Below are 17,731 nucleotides of genomic sequence, written 5' to 3'. Positions count from 1 at the left end.
CCCTCATCTAATCTTACTCTGCTCTTCCTGGGAAGCTCAAGGTAGCCATGAGATAAAGGGCACTGTTAGATGAACAATGGTAAGAAGCCATCCTAGTTTTTCCCTCCCCACTTTCCGGAGTCAGGCAGTTTTATTTCAGTTGCTGTGAGATCACAGAGAGGCAAGTTGTATTTCCAAAGGGAGCTAAAGCATTACGCTGATCTTAATAGGCAAATCCAAGTCCTATCTGGTCCCAGGTTAATCACTAGTATGTGTCAAAAACTACCTAAATAAACACACTTTAGGTGACTTACTAATAGAGAGTAGAAAAACAAGGATTTTCTTAACCAACTATCAAAGTGGTTTGAGTATTGGGAGAGTAAATACAGGAATGGTTTTAGTTAATGGCACAGCTGACATCTGGCTTTTGTTTTTTCTGCACGTGGCAGATGTCTAAAAATTCTTTGATTTATGGAAATTTTCATGACATCCATCCACGTTTCTACCTCTTGAAATTTTTCTCAGTGGCCTACCATCATTTAAGACCAAAACAAAAATATAATGGGTCCCTATTGTTGTGTCATGCACTGTACCAGGCGCCAGGATATTTACCCAAAGTCCTGGAAACCCAAAAACACAATGCAAAAGGACGTATTAGAAAAATAAATAAAATTCCAGTCTCAATATCCTATTAACATCAACTTTTCAGCTGTATTTGATCATGAAGTCTTACATTAGTTACAAGGTAATTGCTATTATAAAAAAGGGATAGGTCATTAATAGACTCATTTTCCAGAACCTATTAAATTATGCTACATCTGACAAAGTGTGCACTTTGAACTTGTAAGCAGAAAAACTATCTTCATATAGTATGCATTCTAACTCTTGAAATAACTGTACCCATAAGTCATAGTTTAAGATAGAATATGTATGCTTATCATGTTTATTGCAGTTGAATTTCAGAAGGGGAGCTAAGAAATTTATAGAAACTAGAAGGTTTGGCACTAATGAAGTCAAGTGACCTCTTGAACTTTAAACTTCCACATCACAATATGAAGCTGGCTCTAAGATAAGAAATAGAATAAATTCTCTCCTAAGGACAGACCTGAATCTCTGATTGCTCAGAGGCTGAATTAATTGGAGACCATGGCGTTTGATGGTACTTGGAAGGTAGACCGAAATGAGAACTATGAAAAGTTCATGGAAAAAATGGGTAAGTGCTTAATACTTTCACGGCTTGTTCTTTTGTTTTTCACAGACATCTTTAACTCCTTCTAAACCTCAAGGCTTAGGCAATGGCACCTGTCGTGCTGGTGAGGATCAAGAATGGGTGCTGGTTCAGAGTAGGGAAAACCACATTCTCACTTCTTACATTAGAAAGAATACACTCTCACCAGTGGAAGAAAAAATTCTTGGGCACTATTCTCTAAAACACAAAAAACATTCAGATATGTTTCATTTATGTTAAGTGGTGACTGAAAATTGATAGTTTTTTGTTTGTTTAGAAAGTAAAATATGGCAGAGCATAATGATAACTTTTATACTTTTTTTTTCTTTTATGTTACTAGTTTATTGTGGTGGTTGTTTCGTTGCTAAGTCATGTCTGACTGTTGTAACCCCATGGAATGTATCTTGCCAGGTTCCTCTGTCCATGGGATTCTCCAGGCAAGAATACTGGAGTGGGTTGCCATTTCCTTCTCCAAACTTTTATACTTTAAAATATTAAATTCTAGGGGATGGAAAAGCAAAGGCCATATAATAGAGCAATGAAAACAAATGAGACTTAATTCTCTTCCTCTGACTTACAGCAGTTTTGGAATAATCTCATGACGGCATGTAGTTTCTCCAGAAGTTTTAATTTAAGATTTTAATATCTACATCAATACTCTGGCAGCCCATACACTGAACACTATGAGCAAAAAGATTTGTCATTCCCTAAAAATAAGAATCTGCATCAATTATATCCTGTAGTTTAGGGATTCCAAGTTCAAATTTATGGAATTTGTAGATTCTTATAGCAATGAATTTGACTGTAATATTTGGGAATTTTCTCACTTCTATGATAGAAATACCACAATAAGCAAAGAGAATTATGAAATTCAAAATTTTAAAGCCATGGAAAGTAAAGGGACATTAAAAAAGAAAGTGTACCAGACATGTGGAATTAAAGTAGTATATCCTTATAAATATATAAATGTACTTTCTTAATCCTTCATTTGATATCCCGGAATTTGACTTACTTAACATTGAAACAAAAATATTTATAATTTTTTAAATAATTAGTCAGTTCTAAGATTCTACAATTCTATGCTTCATTTAATTTTTTTAAGTTTTAGAAAAATAGTTTGATATGATGGAGCTTGAACTTTTTCTACAGAAGCAATCTGAATGCTCCTGTGCAAAGGCAATATGATCAAGTATTTCTCTTCACCCACAAAATATTAACTGGTTAATTAACTAGTTACAACAGAAATTGGAAAAGTAGCACTTTCCATGGCATTCTGACTTTATCTCCTCCAACCTCCTTCCCTTTGCAGGTATTAATGTGGTGAAAAGGAAGCTTGCAGCTCATGATAATTTGAAACTGATAATCACACAAGAAGGAAATAAATTCACAGTCAAAGAATCAAGCACTTTTCGAAGCATCGAAATTATTTTTGAGCTTGGTGTCACTTTTAATTACAGCCTCGCAGATGGAACTGAACTCAGTGTAAGAAATTTTTTATAAGCAAAGCATTCCTGATTTTTCTGCATACTACAAAAATAATCTTAGTTTTCTTCCACTGGATGGCTTAATGAATGTAGGTCTCCTTCATTTACTGAAGCAGTCAATGGAGTTTATCCATATTAAACATCATACAAGTTAGCAGAGTATTTAAAAATAATGTTTTGATTTTCATAGGTATCTATAAAGAACCTGGATTAAACAACAAGATATAGATATTAGATAATATCTAGATAATAAGATATTAGAAAAATATCCTTTGAATGACTGAGTATACACCTATTCATAAAGAAAATTTCAGTGTTTTCAACATATCTGACAGCAATAAAAGCTTCTAGGGCTATCTAACTTAAAGACGATAGACATGTAATTGAAATGATAAAATAAATGAATAAATTAGTGAATGAATGTATGACCAAACAGAAAGGTCCAATGTTACAATGTAGGTCACTGGGAATTCACTTTTTACTATTTAAGATATAAAACGGGGTCACATTTTTCAACTGATTTTTAAAAAAACTTGTTTCCACTTAGAACTTTTTCTGGTTAAATTAAACATGTTTGCAATGACAATTAATCTGTCAAATATTTTATCAATTATGGTTGTGTTTCAACTGTTACTACAATTACATAAATTAAAATAATCACAAGCTTGTTAACGTCTCTGTGAAACTAATATGAACCATGACTAAACTTAGAACACTCTTTTTAATGTGAAAGACTTAGTAGAGAAGTCCCGATTATCTGCCTTACAATTCAGCATTTGGAAACTACGGAGCGAGATGGTTACCGCGTGTACTCTAGCACCCCGGTAACCCAGGTGCAAGCTTGGCTTTGTGACTTTAATTACTGCATTTCAGTTTTCTCATCTGTGCAATGGAGATAAACATATTTACTTCATAGGGTTACAGTGAAGTTTGAAGAAGTAGATCTATAGGCCTCAGAGCAGACCCTGACACATGTAAGACCCTTAAAAAATTTTTTTTATTATTATTATTTTGAAATCTTACACAGGGGGCTTGGACCCTGGAGGGAGATAAACTTGTCGGAAAATTTAAACGGTTGGACAACGGAAATGAACTAAATACTGTCCGAGAAATTATAGGTGGCGAAATGGTCCAGGTGAGTTATTTTCCAAAGACAAAAATAATTACATAGCAATGATTTTTATCTGGGGGGTTGCTGAGTCAAATCATCAATAAACAGACTATTACTTTTCTCATAAATCTTACTGAGCTTTAAAGTATAGGTATTTTCTGATGCCTATTTGAAGAGAACTTACATACATCAACACATTGAGCCTATTTTAACTGAAAATGTGACTACAAACCAACACATTTTTAAATGAATGTCTCCTTTTTCTGTATAAAATGTGGCTATCAAGTACAAGAAAAAAAATACATTTTGAAGCTAAATACTACTAATATTTTTCTTAATTGAGCCTTTAATCTTAACGGCAAATTCTTCTATGTTTGTGAACACCTTTCAGACTTACACATATGAAGGTGTGGAAGCCAAGAGGATTTTCAAAAAGGAATGAGCACTGTTCCTGGAGCACTGCCCAGAACACAGATTAGATGGAAAATCTATATTGAACCAGAAATGCTTTCCTCTCCTCATCTGGTATAAAGTTGCTGATTGATTAGATCATTTATAAGCATTGGTCAATGGCTTATATTTCCAGTCTCACCAAAGAAAAACACGTAAAAGCTAATTAGGATTTAACTTGTTTTCCACTTTCTAAGATGTACATTTACTGGTGTTCTAAAAGAATGTGACATTTTTAAAAACATATGAATAAATATTGTTCCACATTGCTTCAAAAGTAGTCTCTCTTTTAAAAAGAAAAAAGGCTATGTGACATATATAGACTACTTTGGGTTTTTCCCCACATTTGGTAAATTAAAGACATATATTGCATGGGGGTCTTTATAATCTTGTACTGGTTGTAAGTATTTCCCTTAGTAACATTTATTATAAAAATAATACGTACTTAACCAGAAACTTTAGAACTAAGAAAAACAAATGTAAAATAAATATTTAAGCCAGAGATAATCACGATTCTGATTTTAATAGAGATCCTCCATCTTCTTCTCTGGCCGTGGATTTGTTTATTTCTCCATACATACATACCACTCTGAATAAAACGACAGGAAATAAATGACGTGCTAAGGTAAAGAAGTGCATTTTATTTTTCTACATTGCAGTGATTCCCAGACCTGTGTAAGTCTCAGGATCATCTGAGAAACTTAACTGTTTGCATGCTTAATCTCTACCATTATCCTATTAGATCAGAATCAGAAAACAGAACCAGGGATTTTAGAGAACTTCCAAGTGATTCTGATGCAGCAGGTACACTAACCAGTCTGAGAACAAGTGGACTATCAGGCACCAAAAGTGTCATATTCAAGTGTCATCCCTCCTCTTTTATTCATAAACACATACAGTGACAGTTCTTCTGGGCCCCCCAAAGTTTTCTTTTACTCATATACTCACATAATATACTATTTTATGTATTTCAACCAATTGCATTTTAGGTTGGTGTGTATACAGGGCGCAGAGGTGGTAAATTTTTTTAGCATTTGGCTCAATGGACTTTTGTTTTGACCATTTTTCACACTGATGAAGGTAATAGCTAACATGTATATAGTTCTTACCAAGTTCCAGGTACTGTTCTAAGTTGTATATAAACGTGGCAGATACATTACAATGTAGAAAGAAAAATGTTTGTGTACATGTTGAAGATGAACAGATTAAATATAATCTTTCACAAAAACAAGAACTTAAATCCACTGTTCATTTTATAACTTTATTAAAATCTTCACATTGAAAACAGTAATTACTTAGATTTTTCACACACTTTCTAGAAATAAAGGTTCAAAGTGCTTCCACCTCTCGGATCTTGTCTACATATGTGAAGGAGGAAAAGGGCAGGTATTAATCTCATCTGACAGTGGAAAATCTGTGCTATGGAGAAGTTTATTCATTTGTCTAATGTTGCAGAGAGTCCATAAGTAACACAGGAATTAAATGTAGGTCTTGACTCAGTACATTATCATCTATGCTATTACTCAGCCTATTACAAAGAAATATATCTTAAAGAAAAAAAAAACCCTTAATTCCTTCATGGCACCCAAGAATAGCACTCCAAAGGAGTCAGGTCAGACTGTAAAATAATGGCAATTAAGTGGTTAGGCACCTATCTATTTCTAGCCTTATTGCAGGCTCACTTTTTTTTTTTAATAATTTATATCCTTTCTTAGCACTAAATCTCCACTATTTATTAGTACTGGAGAGGAGCGTGTCGTTTGCTAAGTGACTGCCATTGTCATAACCTCTCTCTGGGAAACTGACCTTGATATCATGCCAACTGAAAGGACCGAGAGCGGGTGTCTGACCCAACAGCGGCCTCTCTAACCCAGTCTGGCCAGTTGACGAACTCTGTGCAGAACGAACAACAAAGTGAACCTAGAATGAATTTCAGAAATACACAATGACTGGTAGAAGGAAAAAGGTTTCAAGAGGACAAAGAGGGCAGACGTTAAGTAAAACCCATGAGTACGAGAAGCTATGAGCAAGCAAGAGCCGCAGGGTAAACTGCAGAATACGGGAGCAGTTATTACAGGAGCAGCTGGGTGGTAAAAGCTGAAAATTTACACATGGAATATGGCACTCAGGGTTCCCTTCAAACCGCTTCCTCCTCAATCGATTGGGGAGGTAGTGGGGAGTAGTATAGAAGAAATGAGGTTGGTCACAGCTGACAATTGTTGCAGCTGTTTAAAACAATCTCCTATTACCTACCTGGCATGCTGACATCTGACAGGTCCACTGGGTACCTAGCAGGAACAGGGCAATTCATTAAACTTATCTCCCTACTTCTGAATGTATTTGACACTTTCCATAACAAAAGGTTAAAATGTTTAACACATACATATATAAATCCAGAAGCCGATCACTTCCCATCACTTCCATTGCTATCACCCTGGTCACCACTAATCTTTCCCCTGATTACTATAATAATCCCTAAAAAGCCTTTTTCAACACAGCAGTCAGAATGATCCTTTAAAAATCAAAATCAGATGAGGTCACTCCTCTGCACAAAATACTGCAATGTCTCCCATTTCTTTTACAGAAAAAGCCAATGTCCTAAAATGACCTATAAACCCTCGGTGATCAGATCCCCTTATTACCTATCTGCCATGTGTTCCTTTTCATGGACTATCTGGGGGAAGAATGTTTCAAGTGGAGGAAATACTCTAGAACAAAGGCCTTAAGGCAGGAGCAGGCCTGTAAATCTGAAGAACACAGATTACCTTGTAAGAGTCCCCAAGGTCGTTTTCCTCCCCGGCTGCCTGAAGATCAGCCACCATCATGAACCACACAGTAACTGTCTGGACTAGGACGTTCATGACCAACCGACTGCTTCAGCGGAAACAAATGGTCATTGATGTTCTTCACCCTCGAAAGGCAACAGTACCTAAAACAGAAATCCAGGAAAAACTGGCCAAAATGTACAAGACCACACCAGATGTCATCTTTGTATTTGGATTCAGAACCCATTTTGGTGGCAGCAAGACAACTGGCTTCGGCATGATTTACGATTCCTTGGATTACACGAAGAAGAATGAGCCCAAACACAGGCTTGCAAGACATGGCCTGTATGAGAAGAAAAAGACCTCAAGAAAACAGCGAAAGGAACGCAAGAACAGAATGAAGAAAGTCAGGGGGACTGCAAAGGCCAATGGTGGTGCTGGCAAAAAGGAGTAAAGATTCTGCAGTGACTGTATCTGTGACGCTTGTGCAGATTTTTCATGAAAGAATAAACTAAGACCTTTTACAAAAAAAAAAAAGTCCCCAAGGTCATCTAGAGATTATAAAAAATGAGACCAATGTTCAGGAAATAGAGGCTGACTCAGCCTTCCTAGAACTCAGGAATGATGTGGCAGAAAGGGAATGGGTTTTAGAATCACATATACTTACCCACACTCTTATCTTTCCCATTACTGACTAATTTTTACTGACTGAGCCTTAATTTTTCTCACTTGAAAAACAGGGAAAGTAGCAATGATTTTCTGATGTGGAATCAACTGCGGTATTATACAGAAAACATCTAGCAGAGTACTCAGCACATAACTGGTACACAATAAATGTTTACCAAATAATATGCCCCTGTGCCCTTCTCTTGCAGCGAAAACAGAGCAAAGTCTGGCTGGGGGAGACAAGAGAATTCTTTTCTTAACATGGCCATCACGAGACTTGTGTTGTAGATGGCCCCCGGCTGGCAGATGAGAGCTCTCAGTTCTGGTTCAAGCTGCAACTACTAGATGGGGACTTGGGGCCAGTCGTTTCATCTCGTCGGAATTTAGTTCAATCATCTTTACAATGAGCTAACTAGACCTCCAGTGCTAAGACACAGTCCTGAGATGCTGTTTCTGAAAAACAGTCAGGGACTCTACCCTAAATAGCCCCCCTGGCATGCATCACAGGGACGTGTTGCAAGGACAGAGGGTGAGGTGGTGAGAGGAAGACATCTTAGGCCTGGCTGGCTTCATGGCTATGTGACCTGTGCAGGCCCAGGAAGGCTGGGTGCTTCACTGAATGCTCTGCTGCGAGAGTCTCAAGATCCTCAATGAAGTTTGAACGACGAGATCTCCATTTTCATTTTATAGTGAGACCTGCAAATTATGTGGTCAGTCCTGTCGCTAGGAGTGGAGTATGAATAAGTGAGATATTTTTCTGTCATTAATTAGAGACTGGCAGCAAGACACCCCTGGTGGGTGAGATAGTTGTCTGGGGCAGAACAGAAGTGGGAGGGGGTTTTGAGGGGATCAACAGGGAAGGGTGATGATGGATGAACTCTTCCAAGTACAGCTGACCCCCTGAACAACAGCAGGGGTCAGAGGCGCCACCCACCTCCTAGCTGAAAATCCAAGTATTACTTTACAGTCGGCCCTGCATATGCACTGCTCCACGAACTCAACCAACCGATCATACATAGTATGTATTTATTGAAAAAGAATTCCATGTGTAAGTAAATCCACGTAGGTCAAACCTGTGTTGTTCAAGGGTAAACTGTACTCTGAACTGTTTCTTTACCTTCTGCTCCTTGCTTCCTCTAAACTACAGCACAAGACTGCCCTCTGGTGGCCAATGACATGAATTCTTTCAAAGATTTCCAATATAAAGTCTTCACATTTCAGCACCTACAGGGTGTTCCAGAAAAATCTGACATACTATACTGTGTAGTTTGTAATAATTATTAAGTGCTTTCCTCAGTTTCAACTTCCAAAATAATCACAAGTAATATGAAGACCCCTTTTCTGTCTTCCTGAACAATTCCCTAAGGCTGCTTTCATCTGCTCAACTAGAAATGATTTTTAAAATTTTTAAAAAGTACTAGTAGCAAGTATTCAATGATGAACAGCACTGATCATTAACAATGCCATCAAACTGATTCAAATTCTCAGGTTACTTCTGGGTCTGAATCAGAATACCCAGAATATTATCATCTTCAAAACTGGATGGTCACTTAGGGGTAGGGTTATGCTTTCATTCAGTCTGTGCTAATACACAGGGTGATATTCAGACCCAATGACCCACGTTCAGGCTACTGGCTGGAACAGGCATTACTGAACAATTAACTGGAAAAAAAGAGTAAGCAACGCAGTGATAGAAGATGAAGAAAGTGAGGAGCCCTGGAACAAATCAATAGTCACAGTGTTCCAGGGGGCGTCTCTCATCCATAAGCATCCCCACTGAGAATCCCACCAGATGAAAGGGTTCCCGAAGTCCTCCCTTCCAGATTACCAGGAAGAAAAGAGGGAACTCAAATATTATCCAGGGATTAGTGCTTAGGACCCCGTGCAGGGGGAGGAGAGGCAGACGTCTAAAGGGGGGTGAGGGAGTTCTCCCAGGGTCTCCGCCCAGCATTAGGGCCACACCCCTCAGACGACAGGAGGGGGAACTGGTTCTTTTCAAACAATTCAGACATACTCACTGCACTGACTGGAGAAGATATCTGAGCGCCAAACAATACTCTCTTTTCACTCAGAGACAAGAGTCCTTTAGGGAGAGAAGTCTTTACTTAATGCCATTTCTTGTTTTGTTTTGGGTAATTTTTTTAAACAAGACCTCAAGATAACAAGGACATCAAAGGATATAAATGTGGCACTGAACTTCTTCTCTTTAACACATCCTGGGGACAGAAAAACCTGAGTGAGGATGGGTCTCGTTCCACACTTCCAGTCGCCATTGAGTGTTCATTCTGCGCTCCCTCAGCATGACATGCTCACTAATATACCGTTTTTCTGTATTCAGTTTGCTTGTCTGTCTCCTTTAGTCTGTGACCTCCATGGGGGTGAAGATAGAGTCTTATATCTACACCCCTACCCCCACTATATCCCTTTAACACTCAGTAAACATTAGGAACTGCAAAGGAGTGACTAAATGGAACATGCCGAACAGTCTCAGCCTTAGCAAGCCAGCCTTTCCCACCCAGTATCCCGAGTCCTTACACACAGACTCTCTATTGAAGGAAACAGCCTGAGCTGTTTCTGTACACAGATAACCTTATTCTGAACTAGATCAACCCTACCTAGGTCGTACGAGGTTAGGCCACTTGCTCCAAGAGCAGTCAATCTATACACCTGAGAACAGTCTATGAGAACTTTGTCTAAGACCAGTAATTCTAACTAGTTAAACTGACTTAAATACACGCAACATCTGACTTACACACGAAAGTCACCAGCTAGTAACAATGGATGGTGGAGGGGAACGAAGTTTGCCACCCCCAAAATATATCTCTTTGGCATAATGATTAATTTAGGTCGATAATTTTTAAGAAACAGAAGATGTAGAAAGTCTTTCTTTCTACTTTCCTCTTGGCTGCCTAAAATATTTAAATAAAGGGCTTATTCCCAAAATAGAGGTATCACCAGGAATATCTGCAAAGAATATGGGCTAGGTATGAAGGGGGAAATTCCGTGGGGCCTAGAGATCAGGGGCCACTCAATGTCTCATTTTCTCTGCGTGGCCAGCAAACATTTGTTTATCAAACATTTGCTTTTTCATCTTGAGAACTGCCTTACTCCCCCTTTTAAGTTCCAACATCCTCTTTTATCTCTTGCTGAAGATGGTATTTAAGCTGAAGGTTCTGGCCATTTTTGGCAAGTTACTCCATTTTCCTAGGTATGAAAAAGTGAAAGTGTCAATCACTCAGTTATGTCCGACTCTTTGCGACCCCATGGACTGTAGCCCACTAAGCTCCTCAGTCCATGGAATTCTCCAGGCAAGAATACTGGACTGGGTAGCCATTCCCTTCTCCAGGGGATCTTTCAGACCCAGGGATCGAACCTGGGCCTCCTGCATCGCAGGCAGATTCTTTACCATCTGAGCCACCAGGGAAGCCCTCTTCTATGTACGCAAGTTATTTAATTTGCTTGACTTTCTCTTACTAACCTATCCCATGTCAATTTAATTCTCAGTCCAGCCAGAACCAAAATGGGTAGAGGAAAATTTCCTCCTCTCAGACAATGCGCCGAAGTAGAAAGGCATAGAGGAAAGACAGAAAGCAGAGGACATGAGGTAAAAGGAATCACAGTGAGTTCTAGCAAAAAACATAGAAGAAAAGAAGGTGAAGTAACAGGTTCTTAGAGATGGAAATAATGAATTCTTGCTTATGGTGAGTAAAACTACAACTTGTTTACTATAGCCTCCTCAGATCGTGGTTGGCCAAGAGAACATATTTCTTAAATATGAATTAAGCACCTACCATGTGGCACATATGAGTTTTAGATATAAACAAGACAGATCTATTTGGTTCCCAAGGAGGTGTGAATCCAGCTCAGAAATGTACCATCTACAGGTTGAAGACTGACATTAAACAAATAAAAATGACAGTGATAAGCAATACAAAGAAGTAGTGTAGGCTCTCACAGAAACATGTAATACCTTGAATTATATTTTCCACTGGTTTATTTTTGCTAAGTTCTCTGTTTATACGTCCTTTCCTGCACTCTAACGAGGCCTGATTTACAGTTGACATTCTTTTCATCCTTATTTTCAACTGTAACTGTACATGTAAAGGCTACTTCCCCAAGGTCTACAAAATTTTCAAAATACAAATTGGCTCTAAACTCAAAGAGAAAATTGCAAATTTAAGTAAGTGAATGTTTTATCAGTAAAACATAGCACTCACTCAAATGTACTTCAATGCAACTATCACTACTAGGTAACACAGGGTTTACAATGTGCCAGACATTTTTCAAAACGCTTCACAAAAATCAACTCATGCTGTGTCATACTGAGTAAAGTCAGACAGAGAAGGAGAAATATCCTATGCCATCGTTTATATGTGGAATCGAAAGAGAAATGATACAAATGAACTCACTTACAAAAGAGAAAGAGACTCACAGACTTAAGAGAATGAACCCATGGTTGCCGGGCGACAGGGAAGGGGAAGGATGGAGGGAAGGGATCGTTAGGGGCTTTGGCTGGGACTGACATGTCCACGCTGCTATATTATGGGTAACCAACAAGGTCCTGCTATAGACGCGGGGAACTCTGCTCACTGTTACGCGGCAGCCTGGACGGGAGGGCGGTGTGGGCGAAATGGACACGTGTGTATGTATGGCGGAGTCCCTTCACTCTTCACCTGAAACCGTCCCAGTGTGGTTTGGTAATCGGCTGTATACCCCAATACAAAACAGAAAGTTTTTTTTAAAAATCGACTCATGTTAATCCTCACAACAACTCCTCTATACTATAAGAACTAGTAAAATTATTTTCATTTTACGCATTAGGTAGATGAGGCAAAGAAAAATTATATCTTAGCCAAAGGTCAGAAACTAGTAAGTGGCTGAACCAGAATTTGAACCCGAGCACTCTGGTTCGAGAGTCAATACATTCTAGAGTCTAGACTCAGTTTTATTTAATATGGTTTATCGGTAAGTTCTCTTTCAAAACACTATTCAACAAATACTTATTGAATGTTTATTAGATGCAAGTGTTGATCTAGGTGTTAGAACAGTGAACAAAACAGACAAAAGAATCCCTGTTCCCATGGAGGAAGATACAAATAACATATAAGAGAAAAAGGTAAAATATAAAGTACATTAGATGGTGTAAATGCTAAGGAGGAAACAAGGCCAGAAAGAAGGATGAGGGGTCAGTATGATTTTAAAAAGGTGTGGGGATATGGATACAATTTTAAATAGGCTGACCAGGAAAGTAACCTGAGTAGGTGACATTTGAACAATGACCCGAATGAAGTGAGGACATGAGTTGTTTCAGTTAAGCTTTATAAGATAACAGGCAGAGTAAGAGCCCTGGGCTTGGATCCCTGGACCCTTTAGACTCATTACAGTCTAAAACAGCCCCGGAGTTACATTTAGAGTCTCTGGGGTGTGCACAGAACCAGTGCATTCTATGAGGGCTTGATGCTGCCAGTTTAGGAAATGCAGAGTAATGCAACTGAATGAGTGTTATGAAATGAGCAACAGCTTCTTCATTCATTCTGATCAAGAATCCATGGAGGGTTATTTCATGAGGTAGCAATGCTGAACACTGTGAACTTCATTCTTCCCAGTTTCTAAAGTCGATACTCTTTATTTTAATCTGCCTGGGTTAACAACTGATGTAATATACCCTGCAGCTCTTGTGTGGAGTACTGTACACATTTCTATTATGTCTCATCGGTTTATAGTGTCCTTCAAGTCCTCTATTTTCTTTTTTTTTAATTGAGGCATAGGTGATGTACTATATAAGCTTCAGATGTACAACACAGTGACTCACACTTTTAAAGGTTATACTCCATTTATAAAATGTTGTCTGTATTCCCTGTGTTGTGCAATGTATCCTTGCAGCTTACTTATTTTATACATAGCAGATTGTACCTCTTATTCTCCTACCCCTAACTCGCCCCTCCCCACTTTCCTCTCCCGGTTGGTAACCACTAATGTGTTCTCCACATCTGAGAGCCTGTTTCTTTGTTACATTCTTTGTGTTGTTTTTTCTTTCAGATTTCACATGTAAGTGACATCATATGGTATTTGATTTTATCGCCAAGGCCTCTGTTTTCTTACTGATCTTCTCTCTAGATCAGTTTTGCTCATTACTGAAAGAAGAGTACTGAAATTTTCAAGTTATGTTAGATCTATCTCTTCAGTTATGCTCAAGTCTTCTCACACATTTTGACTTAATTTGCTTAGTTTCTGGAAATCTTTGACTATTTCTAAGAGTTCTGACAAACTTGCTTCAAATAGTTTCTGCTTATTTTTCATTGTTTCTGTGAAGGGACAGGGGCATGGAGCTGCCTACTCCACCATTTTGAACACGGCTCTCCCAAAGTGATGTTTTGTCAGACCTCTCACCAGACAGGAGAACAATAAATCTGTTTTCTAACAGAACATGTTTATAGATATGAACATAAAAGACGAGTTTCCCTAGTAGAGGCCTGAAGCCTCGTTCCTTACATCTGTCCCCTCCATTTCATGTTGGCTCCTCCGTCTTCCCTGAGTAGACATGGAGCTCCATGAAACAGTTCGCAAAACACTGTTATAAACCATTATCATCGCCTGACACTTGTGCGCCAAGTGCTTGCGATCAGATGTTAGAAATAGTTAAGTAATCATTCTGACCTAGACGATTTCTTGTTTTGTTTCCTAACTTATTTCAAAAAATGTTCTTCCCAACTCCCCAACTTTGCGGAAAAGCCACAATAAATAAAATGATCTGTCATTCCCTCTCCCAGAGTTAACTGCTGTTAACATGTTGACATTTCTCACACTTATAAAATAAGTGTAATTCAGGTTAATATATAGCAGTTATCATCTTGACCTCTATGTGTTTAACACTGTTATTCTAGTTCACACCTATGTCAATACTGTCACATCTACTCTTGGAAGATTATATAACTTTTATGAGAGAAGACATGTCATGTATTGACTAACCTTTCAACCTGCACCTTCCTAACCGTCCCTTCAGTATCTTTCAATAAAACAAAAACAGGTTGATTGCTCTATAGGCTAGCATAATGAGACTTCAAGTCTGTGGGTTTCAACATCTTTGTCATCTATGCCTACCAATGAAGCTTGGCCATATTGAAGTTGCTTTTAAACTTCAAAATGCAGCAAAATGCCATCTTTATTTTGAAATCAAATCTTTTATGAAATCCCAAAATATAAATAAACACAAAAAATAAAATAAAACTGAGTGTTGAAGTCTGTGTATGTGCGAGTAGGTTGAGGGAAGTGGGTAAGCAGCTTATTCAGTCAGTCCTGCTTATCCTTCCTAACACCCCAACATGATGCAGAACCCCAAGGCTCTGGGACAAGAATGTCTGAATATCCCATACCTCTGAGATGTCCTCAAATCAGTACTTTTAATGAACTGGATGACTATTGCATCTGTATCTCCTCTGGCTTCTCAGACAGTACCTGACACAAAGTAGGCATTTACAAAGTATTCACTGAAACAAAAGACATGAACTTCAAAATGAGGGAATGGGTTAGTACGGATCCATTACTGGTACTTGAGAAAAACCTAAGAAAGTACCCCCACTGAGAGCAGTAAACCAGGAGTGGTAGCTCTCAGTGGTATCATTATACTATTATGTTACAAAAGAGAGAATTCAATTACATTTTTTGACCAAGATTCTATCAGTGGTTGCAGAAGACAAAATATAAACATTTAATTTCTTCCACATTCAAGGTACTGTCTGAAGGACTACGGAGGCTGCAAAGATGGTAAAAGTACAGCCTCCCTCCTAAAGAATACTTAATACTCTGGTGGGGGAGATAATTTACATAAAATTGTGCTACAAAGCTAGCCAAGGCACCAAACAATATGTAAAGAAAATTTTCATGTTTTTTGAGCTGAGGTAGAGAAATTTTGAGAAATGATCAACAGATAGCCTCATCAACAGGTGGCTGTTACAGAATGTAGAGGGTAACTGACACAGAAGAAAGTCAAAACACCATGGGACAATTACTTCACTGAAGAAAGCATGGCGTATAAAGCAGTTGGAGATGAGTTAAATGTTAACTTTTTGTCACTGGTGTGTTAAAAATACTGAGAATGGAGAGACGACATGAACTGTAATGAGAAAAGCTTTTTAAAGTTGATATCTGAAGTGAAAAAGGAGGTGGAGGATTAGGGTAGGTGGGGAAACATTTCAGTTTAATGAAAGCAACATGCATCAAAGGCCAAAGGCCAAGAGGAAAAAGGTCTCCATGAGGAATAAGATGAAAGCAATCTGGCCGAAGCAAAGGGTGTTTGCTGGATACCAGGCTTGCTGAGTGGGGTGGAGCCACATTAATAGTGGGAGCAGCTAAAAGGCCAAGATGAAGATAAAGAAGTTGCAACAAACAGCAATTAGTTTTGATGACTGTACAACTCTCAAAGAAAACAATGACAGCTTTGTAAAGTAGTAATGATGGAAAAGAAATAAAAGAAATGAAAGTCTTAAAGATGCTGAGGTGGGCATGAAGTCATCTCATTGCCTGAGATGTGGGCAATGAAACAGATTACCCAGAGAATTCGACAGCTTGGATAGAATCAGGGGTGACAGGCAGAGACAAACCCTCTGAATGGATAGTAAAGTTGCACCAGTGTCAATTAAGAAATCCAGTTTCTGATTCTCTACTGTAAGTTTAATTGTTAGATCTGGGGTCCCACTGAGAATCAGTTGATCCTGTCATTTGATGGTGTACTGTCCCTCAGAAAGGGGAAAATGTACCCTCTGAGGGTGCTGGGGTGTAGAGAGATTGTGTTTTAAGCTTTTCTTTTTCTACAGACGTTAGAAATAGAAAACAAGAGTACTCTTAATAGAAGACTCCAGAGTCACTATAATCCCCAAAATGGTTCACAGAAATGTTTTCTCTTGCTAATCAAAATTCAAAAAGGGAAAAAGACAAGGAGATACTCTTACCATTCTCATTTGACTGGATACCACAGGCAGAAACCTGGGAGACTGGCAGACCTTCTGCTGGCATATGTTAGAGGTCCCAGGACTTCTCAGCAACAGCGGCAGCCCTGGAGGGACCAGTGTCCAGTTAGTGACATGCAGCCTTGACGCCAAACTACAGGGAAAGAAATGCTCTCCTGTACCACCCTGCCCCCTGCAGGACACCGGATGGCCTCCATGGTTTTCCTTCCAGCTTTAGGCTATTCCCAGTGGTTTAGCATGTACATGGTAACAGACGAACTAAATGCTACCCAAATAGACAAGCCAACACCGACACAGTGGTGAAGAAATTAGCACCTGGATTATTTCTCGTTTCGGTATTCCTTTATGGACTGAGTCAGACCAAGGAACTCATATTACAGTAGAAACACATCACAAACAAATTACAAATCAAAGCTTGTAAAAACTTTGGGGTACTCATTAAAACTCTAATCCCTGCACCATCCCCAATCCTCGGGGCAAACAGAATACAAAAATGTAGACATCAGAAGGACTTCAGGAAAAGTTTATCAAGAAACTGGACTTAATGGCCAGAGGCACTACCTCTGGCCCTTATAAAAATACAGCATGCTCCAAACCGAGGTTGTGAATTAACCTTTTTGAAACAGCACTTGGTTGCCCTCTGCCTAATGGCATCTCTAAATCTTCCATTTCTGATTCAGTAAACACTCTAGGAACTTAGGTAAGAAATCTGATACCATGACTTGCTCTACAGGAACTAACCAGCATACTTGGAGATTATCAACAGGTAAAAAAGGGTGTGGAATCCACTGAGTGGCAAGCCTTGCTATCCCCTTTGACCAGAAGACTGAACGTAGAGTAAGCTTTTTAGAAGAAAGTACGCATTGTTATCAAGCTCGGTCAGTCCTTACAAACTGCTGACCATTTGCACTGCCATCCTCCTGGATTCAGACGAGCTCTGCCAGCTCTGACCCAAACTGGCAGCACTCCCAGGACGACTGGAAGACCATCCCTAAGGTGACCTTAAACTAAGCATTTTCAGGGCCAATTCCCAGGTCCCAGAAGCAGACAAAATCATGAAATAGCTTTTCTCAAGATCACAG

General features: G+C 38.8%; 2 protein-coding genes across 2 annotated transcripts; both read left to right on the top strand.

Moving 5' to 3' along the window:
• The first annotated feature begins 1,086 nt into the window (after positions 1 to 1,086).
• FABP2 (fatty acid binding protein 2) lies at positions 1,087 to 4,524 on the top strand. The gene is made up of 4 exons (XM_043438408.1): positions 1,087 to 1,192; positions 2,517 to 2,689; positions 3,719 to 3,826; positions 4,194 to 4,524. Exons 1-4 carry the CDS (start codon positions 1,126 to 1,128, stop codon positions 4,242 to 4,244), a joined length of 399 nt encoding a protein of 132 aa, XP_043294343.1. The 5' UTR covers positions 1,087 to 1,125; the 3' UTR covers positions 4,245 to 4,524.
• A 2,536-nt stretch (positions 4,525 to 7,060) lies between these two features.
• On the top strand, positions 7,061 to 11,089 carry LOC122422137 (40S ribosomal protein S24-like). The gene is made up of 2 exons (XM_043438409.1): positions 7,061 to 7,487; positions 11,077 to 11,089. Exon 1 carries the CDS (start codon positions 7,076 to 7,078, stop codon positions 7,469 to 7,471), a length of 396 nt encoding a protein of 131 aa, XP_043294344.1. The 5' UTR covers positions 7,061 to 7,075; the 3' UTR covers positions 7,472 to 7,487; positions 11,077 to 11,089.
• The last annotated feature ends 6,642 nt before the right edge of the window (positions 11,090 to 17,731 follow it).

Source organism: Cervus canadensis, chromosome 19, assembly GCF_019320065.1.
Source record: "Cervus canadensis isolate Bull #8, Minnesota chromosome 19, ASM1932006v1, whole genome shotgun sequence".
NCBI classification, from domain to species: domain Eukaryota; kingdom Metazoa; phylum Chordata; class Mammalia; order Artiodactyla; family Cervidae; genus Cervus; species Cervus canadensis.
The sequence above is the reverse complement of the archived record's forward strand: the minus strand, read 5'-3'. Positions and strand labels throughout refer to the sequence as shown.

Excerpts from the sequence above, each read along its gene's own strand:
- FABP2 (XM_043438408.1), top strand. The coding sequence starts at position 1,126 with ATGGCGTTTGATGGTACTTGGAAGGTAGACCGAAATGAGAACTATGAA. Across the intron at positions 1,193-2,516 it reads AAAGTTCATGGAAAAAATGG|GTATTAATGTGGTGAAAAGG; the intron begins GTAAGTGCTTAA and ends TTCCCTTTGCAG. Across the intron at positions 2,690-3,718 it reads CAGATGGAACTGAACTCAGT|GGGGCTTGGACCCTGGAGGG; the intron begins GTAAGAAATTTT and ends AATCTTACACAG.
- LOC122422137 (XM_043438409.1), top strand. The coding sequence starts at position 7,076 with ATGAACCACACAGTAACTGTCTGGACTAGGACGTTCATGACCAACCGA.